The sequence below is a fragment of the Euleptes europaea genome, chromosome 14 (assembly GCF_029931775.1).
Source record: "Euleptes europaea isolate rEulEur1 chromosome 14, rEulEur1.hap1, whole genome shotgun sequence".
In the NCBI taxonomy this organism is placed as follows: Eukaryota; Metazoa; Chordata; class Lepidosauria; order Squamata; family Sphaerodactylidae; genus Euleptes; species Euleptes europaea.
The window spans coordinates 25,163,988-25,180,499 of NC_079325.1; the positions used below are offsets into that span (position 1 = coordinate 25,163,988).

General features: G+C 44.6%; 1 protein-coding gene across 2 annotated transcripts in view; it reads right to left on the bottom strand.

Annotated features, from left to right (window-relative positions):
• DOCK5 (dedicator of cytokinesis 5) overlaps nucleotides 1-16,512 on the bottom strand; it is a 143,439-nt gene that overhangs the window by 76,436 nt on the left and 50,491 nt on the right. For both annotated transcript variants that reach the window (XM_056860411.1, XM_056860412.1), the window contains 6 exons: nucleotides 12,947-13,095; nucleotides 10,655-10,790; nucleotides 9,264-9,421; nucleotides 7,889-7,970; nucleotides 3,114-3,243; nucleotides 653-725 (listed from right to left, as the gene is read on the bottom strand). In XM_056860411.1, the coding sequence (XP_056716389.1) occupies nucleotides 653-725; nucleotides 3,114-3,243; nucleotides 7,889-7,970; nucleotides 9,264-9,421; nucleotides 10,655-10,790; nucleotides 12,947-13,095 (728 nt within the window). The remainder of the gene's footprint in view (nucleotides 1-652; nucleotides 726-3,113; nucleotides 3,244-7,888; nucleotides 7,971-9,263; nucleotides 9,422-10,654; nucleotides 10,791-12,946; nucleotides 13,096-16,512) is intronic.

The following is a 16,512-nucleotide window of genomic DNA, read 5'->3' on the forward strand; positions in this document are numbered from 1 at the left end:
TGAGAGCACGAGGGTGCTTCTTGATTTGAAGAAGAGTCTCTTAAGATCCAGGAACAGAGCATGTAGAGACCAGAATATGTAGACACATAAATGTCCAGGAAAAAATGGTTCAGATAGAATATACCTTTGATTGCCAGTTGTTGGGAAGGCCATTTGCCTTGCTTCTGGACTTCCTGGGAGCCTTGGGCTAGCCACTGTGGGAAACACTGACCCAGCCACATTCCAAAAACTTAAGGGCACTCAAGTTTTCTTATAAGATGGTAGCAATTTCCTCAATCCCAACCCCAACTGCTGTTCCTGAACATCCACTGACCTCCCCCAGGAACAAAATTTTCCCAACTGTCAGATTGAACACAGGCCAGAATACTGGTGGACTCTCAATCTGATCTAGCAGGACTTTCCTTACGGTCTTAAATTTGCACAGGTCTTCTTATTCTGCGCTGCTTATTCCACCTCTGCTTGCTAAGGGGGCAAAACTACACACCCACATTCCTTTCCATCTCTGGAAACGATGCCGGCGCCCACCCGTTCAAGCCTACCTTTGCAGCTACAAAACTGCTTTTCCTTTTTTCGAGAAGAAAATGATACAGACCTTGCCAAGACTCCATACCCAACACCAATTGCCAAAGTTGCTAGAATGCAAAATACTTACTGCTGAAAGGGAATGAAGTGTTGCTTTTCTTCATCGTCCACCTTCCCGTGGATGATGTCTGTTATGTCCATCACTGGGGAGTAGACAGGTGTTAGCCAATCATAGAGACAGGGACCAATAGAAAAGTTAATCTACTGAAGCCAAGAGTGGAGAAGAAACCAAGCAACTTGAATGAGGAAAGTTTAACCATACTGATGATCCAAAGTGTTTGTGATCTGCATAGCCAAGCGAAGCCCACTTGCCGTGTCCGGTGTCCTGAACCAGGAGCTATCAGCTTGTAGTGTACAATTGTCTGTGCATAGAAGGACCCAGAATTTTTCTGCCTTCCACTCAGCAGAGCTGCACTTGCAGAAGAGGGAGTAGAAAAAGTTTCATCCCTTCAATACAGTCTCCCACCCACCCTCATGGCAATTTCTCTGTACAGGCAAAGATCCCTGGGATTTTTTCCAGGGAGCGGGAGCGGCTGCAAGAATAGAGAGAAACACAGGGGAAATTCTCTGTTCTGTCAACAGATGGTTGGCTAAAGGGCCTTCATTTTTGTTGCCTGCTTAAGGCCACTATAACAAGGAGACTGTTAAAAACACACAGCAAGGCCATAATGTGTGGAGGTAGTATACATTGGGGTCATCAGTTTTTCAGTCCAGGCCCAAGGCCTGGGTGTGAGAGAAGCACAGTTGCCCAGGATTAATTGTAGCTCACTGAGGACTGGTTTGAACTGAGAGCTGTGGGTAGTAACCTTCCAGGAAGGAGGGTGGCTCAGTGGTAGAGCATCTGCTTTGCACGCAGAAGGTCCAGTCCCCAGCATCTCCAGTTTTAAAAGGATCAGGTAGACAGTGACATGAAAGACCTCTGCCAGTGATCCTGGAAACCCCCTGGCAGTCAAAGTAGATAGATGACCTGGATAGGCCAGTGGTCTGAATCCCTACAAGACAGCATCATGTATTGAATGTATTTGACACACTGTTGCTGGTCTAAACATCAGCATTCTCCAGCCAAAAACAAGAGAAACCCTTCAAAGGGGAGATTCCAATATGAAATTTCTGAATTAGAATGCATGACATAATCTCACAAGGATTTAAACACTAGGGTTTCTTTAGACATTGCAGGGGTCAACCATTTAGGGAAATGACATCATCACAGACCATTGCTGTTATCAACATTACATCATCATTTTTTTGGGTGGCATCAAGCCACAGCTGACTTATGGTGATCCCGTAGGGTTTTCAAGGCAAGAGACGTTCAGAGGCCATTGTCTGTCTCCATGTCATGCCCCTGGTATTCCTTCGAGGTTGCCCATCCAACTACTAACCAGGGTTGACGTGCTTAACTTTTGAGATCTGATGAGATCAGGCTAGCTTGGGGCTATCCAGGTCAGGGCTACATCATCACAGACTAATGGGAACAGTCTCTGTACTGTACTTCCTCCATTTTGTAGCTCTTTTGACACTGCAGTTTGCAACTTATCAATCTTTACAACCTTGGATGTTTGCCAAGTAAGGATTCGCATCTGACGAAGTGGGCTCTAGTCTACGAGTGCTTATACTCAGTCTTTAAGGGGCCACAAGACTCCCATTTTTATCATTCACTGTCCAGCTTTTATTAAACATTTCACAGTTTTAGTCTCCTAGCTGGGAAAAGAGCCTCCTGAAAGGGATGTGACACAGCAGGAAAGCCACAATACCCTGCGAGCCCCACAGGTCTTGGTCCTGCAGGTTTCAGCTCAAAGCCCAAATGGTGAGGAGCAGCCAAGGTAATTAAGTCAGCCTCTTCTCTCAAGTCACTCGGTCTTGGTAACTTTCACCTTCCTTTCATAGATACGGAGCTAGCACAGCTGAGACTGTACATACAGAAAAAGTGAAGCAATCAACTTTGTATTGGATCAGCTAATAATCAGATCAACAGAGGCCAAGTTTCAAGTTATCCAGAACTCTTATTTGGGAAGAGGCATTCGAAGCCAACCACCATCCAATAGAACATAATGTTCCACCTCTGGCCTGCTATTGGTCACAGGTGGTCACAGGGGGTGAAGGGGAAGGGGTTGATTGAGATTTATAAAAGTATGTGCAATGAATGTTGAGGAGAGAAACATATGCAGTGTCATTCACAATACAAGGGACTCCGTTACACATTATTTGGAGCCAGTGTGTTGTAATGCCAAACTGGGACTGGGGAAATCCAAGCTGAAATTTCCGCTCAGCCATGAAGTGCAACTGGATGATTTGGCCTAGTCACTCTCCTGCTGTACAGGGTCGTTGTGAACAAAGATAAAGGAGCAGTGGACTCTAATCTGGTGAACCAGGTTGGTTTCCCCATTGGGACTCTTATCAGGTTGGCAATCTCTGGTATTAACGGGCAGAACCTCGATTCTAGCCCAGCCCTTCAACAGCTGCCCATGGAGTCTATCAACTTGATAAGACTCCCTTGTGAAAACAGCCTTCTAAATCCTTGTAGGTCCTCTTACCTGCCACTCCAAAAGGTCTCCGGAGCCCACAGGTATGTTTCTTCCCTTCCTTAAGCTCCATGTGGCCCACTCTCACAATCTGGCACACCAGGCTGATTCTAGGTCGGATCAAGTCAGAACTGCTGAGGTCCTAGAAGAACAAAGAGATCCAGCACAGAAGTAACTAAGAGTTGAATTACATCATCCTGATTTGTGGAACAGAACTTGGCCCATCAGTGCCTATGTTCTGACAGCTTCTGAACACACAGCGCTATTTCAATTGGGCCAGTGGCCCAGTACTGGCCCAGGTCTACTCTGACTGGTAGCAGCTCTCCCATGTCTCAAGCAGAAGTCTTCCTCAGTCCTTAATCCAAGGTCCTTTCATAGCTGTAGAGGCCTGGGAGTGGATTTAGGATTCCCTGCATGCAAAGCCTGTGTGAATATCCTTCCAGAGCTATCACAACATTATGAAGTTGTTATGCTACCAAGATGTTTAAACACTGTATGACAAGAGTTGTGCATGAATTACATCCTGGTCTATTCAGAGATCTGCAAAAATTATAGTGGGGGGCCATCTGATCTGGCAGTGCTGAAAGAGTGACAAGCAAGACTCCCACCTGGCAAAAAAAAAAAAGTGTCTGACTGGATTTGATCATAAAGCTGTCTGGTCCATCTTCAGCCCTGTCAATTATACCACACTGTCTCTCGGGCTGCACATGGGCCCCAAGTCACATGATGCCTTACTGTTATCAAAACAGTTTGATAGTGACAAATTAAGTTTCCTTGGCTGGTGAGCCAAGATTCAATTCCATGGATTCAATCCCTTATCTGTAAGATAAGACTGGCAATATCGCAGTTATAAGGAAGTAAAGTGGATTCTGCATACATGTGTTTTAATACAAATACATTGAAAACTCATGGTTCAAACATCACTGCAAACCACAGATTCCTACTGTGATAAAGCATGGGTGATACTTAGGCCTGAATGCTTCCTCCCTTTGCGCATTCCCAACTGAGTTACTTTACAGCAAATTATCATTTCCAGCCAGAGCTGGAAACCTTGGTTAGCACAGAAATCAGAAACCCTAGTTTGCCAGTTCAGATGCAACACAAGCTACGGTTTGATGCAAAAGAGGGAAAAATTAACTCCATGACTGTGGTCAAAGGGAAAAAAGAGCCACCAAGCCTGAGGATCACCTGAGGATACTTCATGCAGTTGGAAGGTATGGGTTGCCATGACATGTGAACCATACCTGGAAGCGGAAATTTCCCTCAGGATTTTGACACAGTAATAGGATCCAACCTAAGAGCCAAGTAAGACCCATTTTAAATAATGAGATGCCATTAACATGATGTTTTGCGACAAAGTGCAAAGAGAGAGAGACACATCAACAGGCCCCTGTTTGCAATCTAAGTTTCAACGGGAGAGTTAGGGAGAGGTTTTAAGGATTTCCTATTTACAACCTAGTGCACAACACTTCTCCTTTTTCTCTTGCTCTGTTGTGGGGCGGGGGGAGATCTTGCTCTGTTGTGGGGCACACCACAACCTTTTAGTCTCCTTCTGCTGCAAAACTTTCCAGCAACTAGCCAGGAAATGAGTGTGAATAATTAACTACCCCACCACTAAATACTGTTTAATGGCTGTATCATCCCTGCATCCAGTGCAAACATGCCACACAGAGGGAAGCTGAGCACAGTTATTTTCCATTTTGGCCCTGAGGGTACAAGAGAGCTAACAATATGTTGCTTTTAAAACAGCATGGCACAAAATCTCCCAGCTGCTTACCCAGAGCCTCCAAGGGGTCAAGAAATGGAACTTTTCAATTATATTCAGGTTAAGACTTTGGTAAATCTGCAGCAGAATGCAGTTCTCTAACCTAAGAGTTACCATAAAGGCCCAAGTGTGGCCGTGATGCCAATGTAAACCGGTCTGACTACTAGACCAGCAAAAGGACCAAGGACTTCTAACTGAAGGTTCAGTGCCTTCTTAAAAACTTCAGTTTCCCAGCATTCCTTGAGCAAAGTTTTGACAGGTAAATGTGAGACAGACTGAAAAACTGAAAAGCAGCCTTCTCTCCTTTTAAAACCACACCTGTCCATCTAGCAAATATTCAAAACTGACTCTTTGCAACAGTAAAAAAACAGAGATGCAATGAACAAAACAACCAATTTAAAAAACCCCAGTTTATAGCACTCTTTTAAAACTTATTTATTTTAAATTCTCATCGTCCTTTCCTTACCATCCATGGCTACCCAAGATGGCTTGCAAAAACATCAATTAAAACCAACAGAAACAGATACAAATACACAGTTCATGTCACCAATAGATAAAATCATCACAAAAATGACCCTCACTACCACTGCACAGGAATCTGCCTTAAAATGGATCAGGCCATTGGTCCCTTAAAGTCACTACTGTCTACTCAGACTGGCAGTGGCTCTCCATTAGAGGTCTTTCACATCACCTACTGCCTTTTAACTGGAGATGATGGGGACTTAACCTGGGACCTTCTTCATGCCACCACTGAGCCACGCCCCCCCTCCCTCACCTACCAAGAGCCTCTTAGAAAGTATTGCAGTGGACTCTGATCTGGAGAACCGGGTTTGATTTCCCACTCCTCCACATGAACGGAAGATGCTAATCTGGTGAACTGGATTTGTTTCCCCACTCCAACACATGAAGCCAGCTGGGTGACCTTGGGCTAGTCACAGTTCTCTTACAGCTCTTTCAGCCCCACCTACCTCACAGAGTGTCTGTTATGGGGAGGAGGAGGGAAAGTGATTGTAAGCCGGTTTGATTTTTCCTTAAGTGGTAGAGAAAGTCGGCACACAAAAACAACTCTTTTTCTTCTTCTACTGCCTTGCAGGCTTTTCTAAAAATCAGCAAGATTGGATATGCTTGTGGTCACCAAAGCAAGAGCATTCCACAAAGACTTTAGGAAAAAGCCCAAGAACAGGCAGTAGCTTTTCTCAGCCCCATGAGAGATTGCACTGCAACTCAATATTGAGATGGAGTGCAAAAGAAAACCAAAGCCACTGTTAGACAAACTACACAAGGGGCAAAAGGAGAACCAACCCTCAAGAGCCCAAACAGGAGAGGTTTTGCCCAGTGGCCTAAAAGCTGACCAAAATGTGGGTGTGCCAGGAGAACATCTCTTGCGAGAGTATTTCACTAATGGGCACAGCTATAGAAAAAGCTCTTTTTTCAGTAGACACACCCTTATTTCTAAAAGCCGGCAGGGGGTGTCCTGGAGAAGGGACCCCTGCATTGATCTCAACTACTCTGCAGGGTTCATATGGGAGATGCTCTCACATGCGCTGTTCCATAATGGCATGCAGTCTTAGAATACAGGCAAACAAGGAAGGATTGCCACAGCATGTCAAAGAAAAACATGTTGAAACTGTTTCTCAGTTTGCCATGTGGTGCTGGGCTCTACATGAAAACATTTCAGATGGCTTTATGTACAGATGAAACCTTAGTGCACAACTGTACACTAAATAACATTTTTTAAAACTGCTGGTCCCCTTTGAATTTTTCTTTTGAAAATAGAAAGACAGGGTATAAAAAAAATAGTATCGACTTACAAAACAGGTTGTCTCTCCATTAGGGATGAACTTTCCAGGAGAAATTTTGTTGTTATTTTAAAAAGTTTGTGTATATATTTCTGTTTCTCCTGAAGGTGCACAGTACTGTTACTAAGTAAGCTTTGGTCAACTGCATTTCAGGTTTCTGGGTGTGGTGCACCCTGCCAAACTAACAACTAGAGTCCTCACCCATTGTGTTGAAAATGAAACTGCCGAAGACTTTAAGAACATTTTGATCAACTTCATTTAGCCCAAGGTCTGATTTAAATGTGATGATGGAAGGTAGATATAAATAGGTTTTACCCATGCGATGGGCTCTCGCTTTCTCCATGTGCATTTAGCATGCCAGAGATCCACAGGCCAGGTAGGCTTTGCATTGGTGTTCTAATGGCGCAAGCAGAGCAGCACTGTCTACATGGCAGCACTGTTTAAGTGAGACTCTGAGAGTGTGCATATTTGCCATGGGGAAGTTGTTTTTGCCCACCAGGGTTATCTTTAAAACAGGCCTAAGAGTGTTCATTCCTGTGTATGGCAGATGAAATTGACCAAAGGTTTCAGTGGCGAAGTAAGCCTTGATCAAATTCATTTGCAATATCCTTGCTGACCACTCTTACAGTGCAATCCGTAACAGATTTACATCCTTCTAATTCCATTGACTTCAGTTGACTCAGATGGGTATAACTTTGCTTTGGATTGTACTGTTAGTGTGCTGGTTTGGAGGAGTCCAGCCCCAAGGCATGAAGCTCAGGAATCTGAAATGAAATTGACGGATGCGTTTTTAGCCAGAAGATGCAGGGCCCTTTGGGATTTAAAGAGCAACAAATTAGCAAGTATTTTCCTAAGCAGCCACTGTTTTTTTTTAAAGGGCTCAAGGTTAGGTAATCCTTAAAACCTCCTTTTTGTTCTTAGGTTAATAAACTATGGACCAGATAACTTCAGACCAGATTGCCTGAACATCTTGGCAGGCCGGCCACAATTAAGTAAGTGACCACATGTCAAAGTGACCGATATATTTTGCCAAGTGGCAAGTCCAAGACATCTTGCCAAAGCATTGTATTGGCTAAGTGGTGTAAGAACCAGTCGAACCGACCTTTGGGTCACCGCGGGAAGTTCATGTGTGCTATTCACCACAGAAGCAATAAAACAATCATTAAGAACAATTAGAACATCAGCTGGTTGGAATGGGGCTGGCATTCCAGAGAAGGACTTACTGTAAAGACTGCCTGGAGATTGTTCAGCTTCTCAATTTCCTTGGGCATTCCGGTGCTTCCCCAACGAACCAGGTAGCTTTCACTACAAGAAACGAACATCAGAGCAGTTCTGCTTTTTACGTCCTTTCTTATTGCACACACTGCCCGATCCTACACATGGTTCACTCAGACTCACTGACTTCAACAGACATACTCTCAAGTAAGTGTGCAGAAAAAAGGAGCCTTTGGCACCTATGGAGTTATTTTGCCCAGTGGAACAATGCACTGAGGCAGACACTGTGAAAGAAACCTTCAGGTGCTTTTGGTAATATTTCATACAAAGAAAACCAGGAAGCACTGCCAGTCACAGGTTTCAAGGACTGCCTGTTAACAGCAAGCACCTTGGAAACCAAGGAAAGGCATCCACCTCAGGTGGCAGATTTGGGTCAACATCAAAGGCAGAAAAATCTGACCCATGGAGGCACAATTCACTGGGAAGTTCTCCCCCACAAGCCTCTCTGGCACAAATGAGTGGGCAAAGGAACTGAGAAGGACCCAGCAGGGGTTGAGCAACTGGTCAGCTAGTTAGGGTTGTAAGGCTAGAGACCTTTCCACCCTTTTCACACGTCTGTCCTTAGACTGATATTCTTAGGAGTCTTTCTTCCTTCTGCTCTGAAGCTATTCTGCCCCCTCCCTCCCTCCCTCCTTAGCTAGTTAGACAGCTAGAGGCTCTATCTCTCAGCTTTCCTATCTACAATATAGTTCCCTCAATAAAGAGCAACTTTATCTTTAATCAGCGAGTCTGATGCTTCTCTGAGCACTTAGCATACTCTGCCTACAGTAACATGGGACTTGGATCTTTTTGGTGAAAGCACCAAGGTTATGTAACACCCTCCCTTGAAAAGCATATTTGGTTCCTTCAAGAAAGTTGCTAAAATGAATTTGTTTGATCAAGCTTTGGCTCACCCTTAAGATTCACACTGTGCTTTTTTTAAAGCATTACTATATACCACAACTTTTAAATAATCATTTGTATCTTTATTCTTCATACCATATTATATGGCAAATATCCTATTTTTATGGTTTTAAGATTGTTAGGAGCTGCCTAGGGGAATTCTGTGTGCCAAATGAACAAAATCTGAATCCAGGAGGACTTTAAAGAACAGCAAAATTTTCCAGGGTATAAACTTTGACTCCTGAAAGTTTATAACCCTGGAAAATTGTGTTGGTCTCTAAGGTGCTACTGGACTCAAATTTTGTTCCGCTTCCACAGCCTAACAAGGGTACCTACTTGGAACTGTGTGCAGATGACAACAAAACAGAGGCATTAAATAAGGCGTTGTAGGTTGAAAAGGGGTCTTTGGTCATCCCTCAAACTCTTTCAACACTTACACACCTAATGAATAAGGACTGGTCGGGATCATACAGGCTCATGAGCAGTTCTGCATCCTCGCCAATGTTGCAGACAAAATTCTTGACGTTGACATATAGGCCGTAGGTATGTGTGCTGTTGAAAATGGACTGTCCCCGTAGGCCTAAATCTTGCTGAAGAGACTGTTGGGAAGACATAACAAAAGAAGAAGGAAAAACACAAACTTTGAGGAAGAACACAGGGCTCAAGAAGAAAACTGGTTCTCAAAACAATCCACTCATTTAGTTCAGAACATTTTAGAGTGAATGAATGCCAGGCAAAAACTGGAAGCCAGACAGATGCCAAGGGCACTCCTCCATGAACTCCCTTTCATACAGAACCAACTGAGCCTCTGAGCTTGTGATTTGCTTAATGAAATGTTAGCCAATGGGGTGAGGTGGAGTGTCGGACTAGGACTGGGGAGACCTGGGTTCAAATCCATATTCATACATTAAGGTCACTGGGTGACTTTGGGACAAACATCATTTATATTGCATTAAATTGCTTTTTTAAAAAGGATGACCACTTTCCTTATGCTTATCAGCACTTCATTGTCTTTCAATGTTAATTAAGTTCCTATTGCATACTCTAGTTAAGTTTATATTGCATACTCTAGTTTTGTATGAATGGGCCCCTTCAAGTCCTTTCCACTCAGGGCCAAATTTGACTTGACATCAGGAGATGTGCTAACTGATCTCCTACAAAAATTTTCACTACAACAAGCAACTGTGGGTGGTTGTGGGAAGAGATTCAAACTAGGGCTATGGCGTGGGGGATTAACCCCTTAACTCACAGGCAATTTCCCCATCCCCAGATCTCTAATTTGCTTGCTCAGGACACGTACCTTATGGGTACTTGATACTCCTCCTCTTCACCATCCTCTCCCCCACAAAAAAACAGCAGATATTGGTCGCAGGGTGGGGGTGAGAGGAGAGATACAGGCACAGTTATCTAATAGGGACAGCCTACCAGGGACAGCCTACTAAGAAAGTAGACAACATGGCATTGAGGGGGTTAACTTCTCTCCTCCTAATCCACAGTCCCAATCCACAGATCAAGCCCACCTCAGGTTGCTAAGAACCGTGAAAAAACAAAGCCCGGGAGATTTTTTTTCATGGCGCTTCTGACATCATGTCTAAGTTTGACCCTTAGGTTACAGTCAATTTCCATTCTGGCTAAACAAACAGTTGTAATAAAAAAAAGCATTGTAATTGTGAAATGACCTGACACGGTAATGCCGGAAAGGTGGTTCACATCACATTTATTCATTTGGATCATAACACCCCTCTGAGTTTTGTTTGCTTCTCACAATTACTTTTTGTGATTTGTCGTCTGGTTCCCAGTGACAAGGCAACAGAAACAGCTAAGATACAAACCTTTTCCTCTTGAATCCTTTCATTGACTCTTTTGGATGCTGTTTCGTGGACTTTGAAGAGTGCTATTGTGCTGGTAGTGTCTGGATCCAGGATGTTTCCATTGTCATCTCGAACGACCAAGTCCAGTCCCAAGATCCTGGTGACAACCCAAGATGACAAACAGAGTGGTCAAGAATAAGCAGACTGGATTAAAAATGGAAACTCATAAGGAAATTAAACCTGGGGCAAGTAACAAATAATTTCAAGATCACATAGTGCTCATATTTCCTTCAGGATCCTCCCTCTGAACGTATCTTACTGGAAACCACCATGCCTTTCCAGAGAAGGAAAACTCAACTCAACTGCATTTTTTTGTTTTGTTTAAAAGGTGTAGAATTCTACTCTTCACAAAAGTTCAGGCTCAGCAACTGCCCATTTTCTGCAACTGGAATAAATTGTGCTGATCAGGCAACCTTGTATCTGCAAGCTCAGTTTCTTTCTTTGGGATCATATAACACCAGACTGGAACTCATGAAATATTCATGAGTGGTCAGGAAGAAAAGGTAACAGCTATGAAACGTGACAAGCCATGCCAAGCCAATGGCTTGGATCCAAAGTTCCTACCACCACATCATGGTAGGGTCATGCAGAATATTTGCTGATTTCCTTCCTCTCCTATCTGCAGCTCCCTGAGCTTCCAAAACTATCTCCAGAGGTTCAAGAGACCTTCTAGAGCAGCGTTTCTCAACCTTTTTACCTTTGTGGAACCCCTGAAATAATATTAGTGTCTCAGAGAACCCCTACATATGATTATATAATTTACAAATGATTTACATATGATTAGCCTATCCATCACTATTTCTCGCGGAACCCTAGAGTTCTGGGGAACCCTGGTTGAGAAACGCTGTGATTTTTTTTTCTGGAGGAGGATGGGAAACTGGTGACACAAAACCCCTGTACCAGGGGAAAAAAGCTTTCTGTTTACATTCTTTAGAGTCATGCCATTACATCTCAGTCCCAGTTACTGGGTATTCCTTTTCCTGAGCTATAGACACATATCTTCCTCCAAGAAGCTCAGGGTGGCATTCAAGGTTTCCCTTCCTCCATTTTTATCCTCCAAACAACCCTGTGAGGTAGGTTTGGCTGAGAGAAAGTGACAGGGCCCAAGTTCATCCAGTGGGTTTCATGGCTGAGCAGGATGGCGGCAGATGAGCGGACAGGCAGGCGAACAAGGAGGCTGGCAGAGCAGGAAACGAGCAAAGAAACTATAAGACAAATAGGCAGAGACTAAGGAGATATGAAGACAAGGTTGAAATGTGGCTGTTATCCAGGACAGACTTGAAAGCATTTAAAGCCAGTCAGACCAGGTGGGGAAGCCCCGTTTGACTGCCTTGGGGTGGAGCCTTCCAGGAACCTAAAGAGGATAACATGGTTCTTTCTTGCTCTGCAGCACTGAGTGGCTCACCAGCACAACAGGAAAGAGACAAGATGGCAGACTCCACAAGGGCCACAAAAACAAAGAAGAGGCAAACCTTTAAACGATACCTGGTCATGAATGTACTGGCTATAATGATCAATGCATTTCAACCAAATGTTTTCTTCAGGGTGAATAACTATGGGGTCTCCTGCTTCACACACACACAGGATTGCTCTCCACCACAGATCTGGAGGCCCCTGGTTCAACGCTCAGCTGGACATAATCAATCACCTTTTCAACTAGCCACGGTCAGATCTCTGGGCTAGAAGATGAGGCTGAAGCTGGATGGCAAGAGAAGCCCTGTACCTAAGAGAAAACCAGCAAGCCCTTGTGTGGATGACAGAAATAGCACATCCAGACCACCCATGGATGAGATAGCAGCCTCCATATACTTGGAGGACTGCCCAGTTATATCACTTTGTAAATTAACCAAAAGGGCGGATAAAACCAAAGAAAACAAGCATAATAAATACTCAAAATGCTTCAGAACAGACAGAACATTTGAGAATATCTGGAAAGTCAGTGAAAAGGGGGGAAAAGCGGAAGGGACAGTGTGGTGCTGTCCTTAAAATATCGGACTAGGATCTGAGAGACCTGGGCTCAAATCTGCACTGTGCCACGGAAGCGTGCCTCACAGGGTTTATGTGAATGGAAGGGAGAACCACGTACACCACCCTGAGCTCCTTGGAGAAAGGGTGAGAGAGAAAATGCACCAGATAGCCTGGCCAAGCCCCTGCTGAAGGGGGAGATTTTTCTGAGGGAGTGTTGAGATAGGATTTCCCATTTGTTTGTCCCCTCTCCTGATTCCTCGCAGGCCTTCCCGATTTGTAACTTACCTATTGCCATAGTCTATTTTAGCGGTGACTTTCTTCTTGAGTTCAGCCAGCTCATCTTTGGGGAGGGTACCTGAAAGTATCTGGGACCTCCATTCAATCAGGCAATAGGTCATCTGCTGTACTTGGCGAAAGAGCGTCTTCTTGTTCTCCTAACAGAGACAACCGGGGCGGGGGGAGGAATAAACAGAAGACATCAAAGCCGGAATTGTGCTCCTAGAGATCCCACGGTCTTCTTCAGGACTCAGGAATCTCTACCCAACAGAACAGCAACACTTAAAAAATGAACAAACCTCCACCACTGAATCTCAGAGGAATCACTAACCAAAAGTGCACTGCACAGATTCCAACTTGCCCTTCTCTTCCCACCCTGTGCCCCCAAATGTCTGGCCCTTGTGAGGTGATACATGGAGAATCCTGCCCTTGAAAAAAAATATTTGTTTACTTCACTTATTGTCTGCCTTTCTCCCTGCCTTTCTTTCTGCCTTTTGTGCACGCCCTGAACGGGAGAGCTGGCACGGTGTATGGCACAGCACTCTGAAATCAGACAGAGAAGTCCTGGATTCAGTGTGATGCAGTGGTTAAGAGCAGTGCCAGAGTGGTGTAGTGGTTAACAGCAGTGGACCCTAATCTGGAGAACTGGGTTTGATTCCCCGCTCCTCCACATGAGTGGCGGACTCTAATCTGGTGAACTAAGTATCTTTTGCAAAAGTGTCTTGGATTGGCTTTCATTAACTGGGCTGAATCTGGGTTTGAAGGACAACCAAAGGAAAAAGGAAAGGAGAACAGCTAGCAGGACAAGCTTAGTCTTTGCTGGGATTTTGGAAGCCCTTCCTTGTTTTTAAGGTAAGTACAGGAATTGCGGATTCCAGCTGCGCTCACTGCTGCCACTGCTGCTGCTGATGAAGAAGAGGAGTTGGTTTTTATATGCCAACTTTTTTTTTAACTCTTAAGGGAGAATCAAACTGGCTTACAATCACCTCCCCTATATCCCCTGTGAGGTAGGTGGGGCTGAGAGAGATCAACAAATCTGTAGCTTGCCAGAGGTCACCCAGCTGGCTTCATGTGGAGGAGAGGGGAAACCAATCCAGTTCACCAGATCAGAGTCCACTGCTTCCAAACCACCGCTCTTAACCACTACACCACGCTGGCTCCCACATTACAAAACAACAATTATATGACTTGGCCACAGATGGAAGACTGAAAAATGGCTTTAACCCCACTATTCTGCTACATTAACAGTGTGATCCTATGAAGAGTTACTCCAGTCTAAGCCTATTGAAATGAATGGGCTGAGACTGGAGTAACTCTCCATAAGATAGCTCTGTAACAGGTTCAATTTTCTTTGGTGACAGTGGGCAAAAAGACATAAAGACTGAAGAGATAAAGAGACTGAAGAGATAAAAGATGGTTTCCAAGTCCACCACACCAAACCACTGCTCTTAACCACTATACCATGCTGTCTCAAATTCACAGATGGAGGCAGCTGCAGACATGATGGCTGGGGAGCAATCCCCCAAACCTCAGGCTGGCTGGACTGAGGAAGGGTTAATGTGATTCCACAGTATTCCTCATACCCAGTCCAGCAGTAAAACAAAGACACCGCATTGTGATGGTTAGAGTGCAGGGTTAAGACCTGGGAGACTGTGGGTGGAGTCCCCGCTCGGCCGTGGAAGCTTGCTGGGTCATCTTGGACCAGTCACCCTATTGTTCCTGTACTCATCTGAGAGCACTGCTGTTGAGAGGACAAAATGGAGGAAGGAAGAAGGATGTAAGCCACTCTTGGTGGAAAAAGGAATATAAATATCTGAATAAACATAAATCAATAATTACAAGTGGTCTGGGAAGTTATCCCAGCAGTGAGAGCCCATGTGGCATAGTGGTTAAGAGCGGTGGTTTGGAGCGGTGGACCCTGATCTGGAGAACCAGGTCTGATTCTCCACTCCTTCACATGAGCGGCAGACTCTATTCTGGTGAACTGGATTTGTTTCCCCACTCCTACACATGAAGCCAGCTGGGTGGGCAAGTTACAGCTCTGTTAGAGCTCTCTCAGCACCACCTACCTCACAGGGTGCCTGTTGTGGGGAGGAGAGGGGAAGGTGATGGTAAGCCGGTTTGAGTCTCCCTTAAGTGGTAGAGAATGTCGGCATATAAAAAACCAACCCTTCTTCTTCTCTGCCTCTTATCCCACCTGCCAGGCTCACTGCTCTCACTGCTGTCTCTTAATTCAAGGAGAAAGAAAGACCCCGGCTGTGGCCAACTGGCCTCCTTTGCGTGCCACCCCTTGCCAGTCCCTGCATGCCAGAGCAGCAAAGCATACACCAAAACATTGTGACTCATCACTTGTCTTATTTCCTTGTTCCTCTTCTTCCAGCTACGAGCAAGACGGAAGTTTAAAAGAAAGCTGACCCAAAGGAACACAAAATGCTCTTTTGATTCTGGCTGAGAAGCATACCGGCTGGCCATGAGATTCATTTGCGGCTTCACAAAGTTTACATTGGCGACTTATCAGCCAGCCTTGAGCCAGTGTGGCCCTGGCAGAAAGGAAACAAAGTTACAGACCTGTCTCTAAGGTGGCTAATCCTTGCTTTTCAAATAATCCCCACTGAGAAAGTCTGGTGAATAGAACATTGCCAGGAAAAGATTGTTTGCAGAGCACTTGAAAGCCTTGTCTGAGACTCTTTGGAAATATTTTGGCTATGGGAGAGAGAAGTAGCACAGTAGCAAACACAACAAACTAAAAAGGGGAGTCATCCCTTTTGGGGAAAGGATTGGGTGGGCAGAAAACTGGCAATGATTCACAACTGAAGACCACAGTCAATTTTGTACAGTTTGCCTAGAATTCAATCAACTGCTGGGATTCTTCCCATGAACATTGGATGAGGTGATCCTTAGTCTGATCCACTTTTTACATGGATCACAGGATTAATTTAACACAGATCAGAGATCTTAATGGTTAAGAGATCCCAAGTAGGCTCTCTTGAGTGGTACACTTCATGCACCTTGGAGGACCACAGAAATTCTTGTTTAAAATAAAGGAAGGGGCTTATGCAAGAATGAAGTCAATGTCCTGTTGGTCTAGGGGTACCCAACATGGCACCCATGAGCACTATGGCACCCACAACACTTTTCCTGAAATGTTAAGAAACATTTGGCTTTGGACCAGATGGGGCTTTGGACCAGCATGCCTTCTGATTGGCTGTGCAGATTTTTTAAAAATGTTAGTTGGGCAACAGCAGCTACAACACAAGGATCTTTGCTGTGTGACCGAAGGTAAGCTGTGTGCAGGCAAGAAAATATGGTAAAACAATATCTTCGTTTTAATACCTTCATTTTAAAAGGCATCCTGTTAAACAGAGCTTCTGCCTGAAATGTGGCTATTGGAGTAATACATAAACTCACACCCTGACATTTTGAAGTTGGCTCCGCCTCCTGCAGCAGCCATATTGTGGTTGTGTCCACCACATTGTATAAGAATTTTAAAGGTGTCTCCAGGTTCAAAAAGGTTGGGGATTCCTGGTCTACTATACCTTTAACCTTGTGGGTACCACCTGCCTAGATGTCTGGTA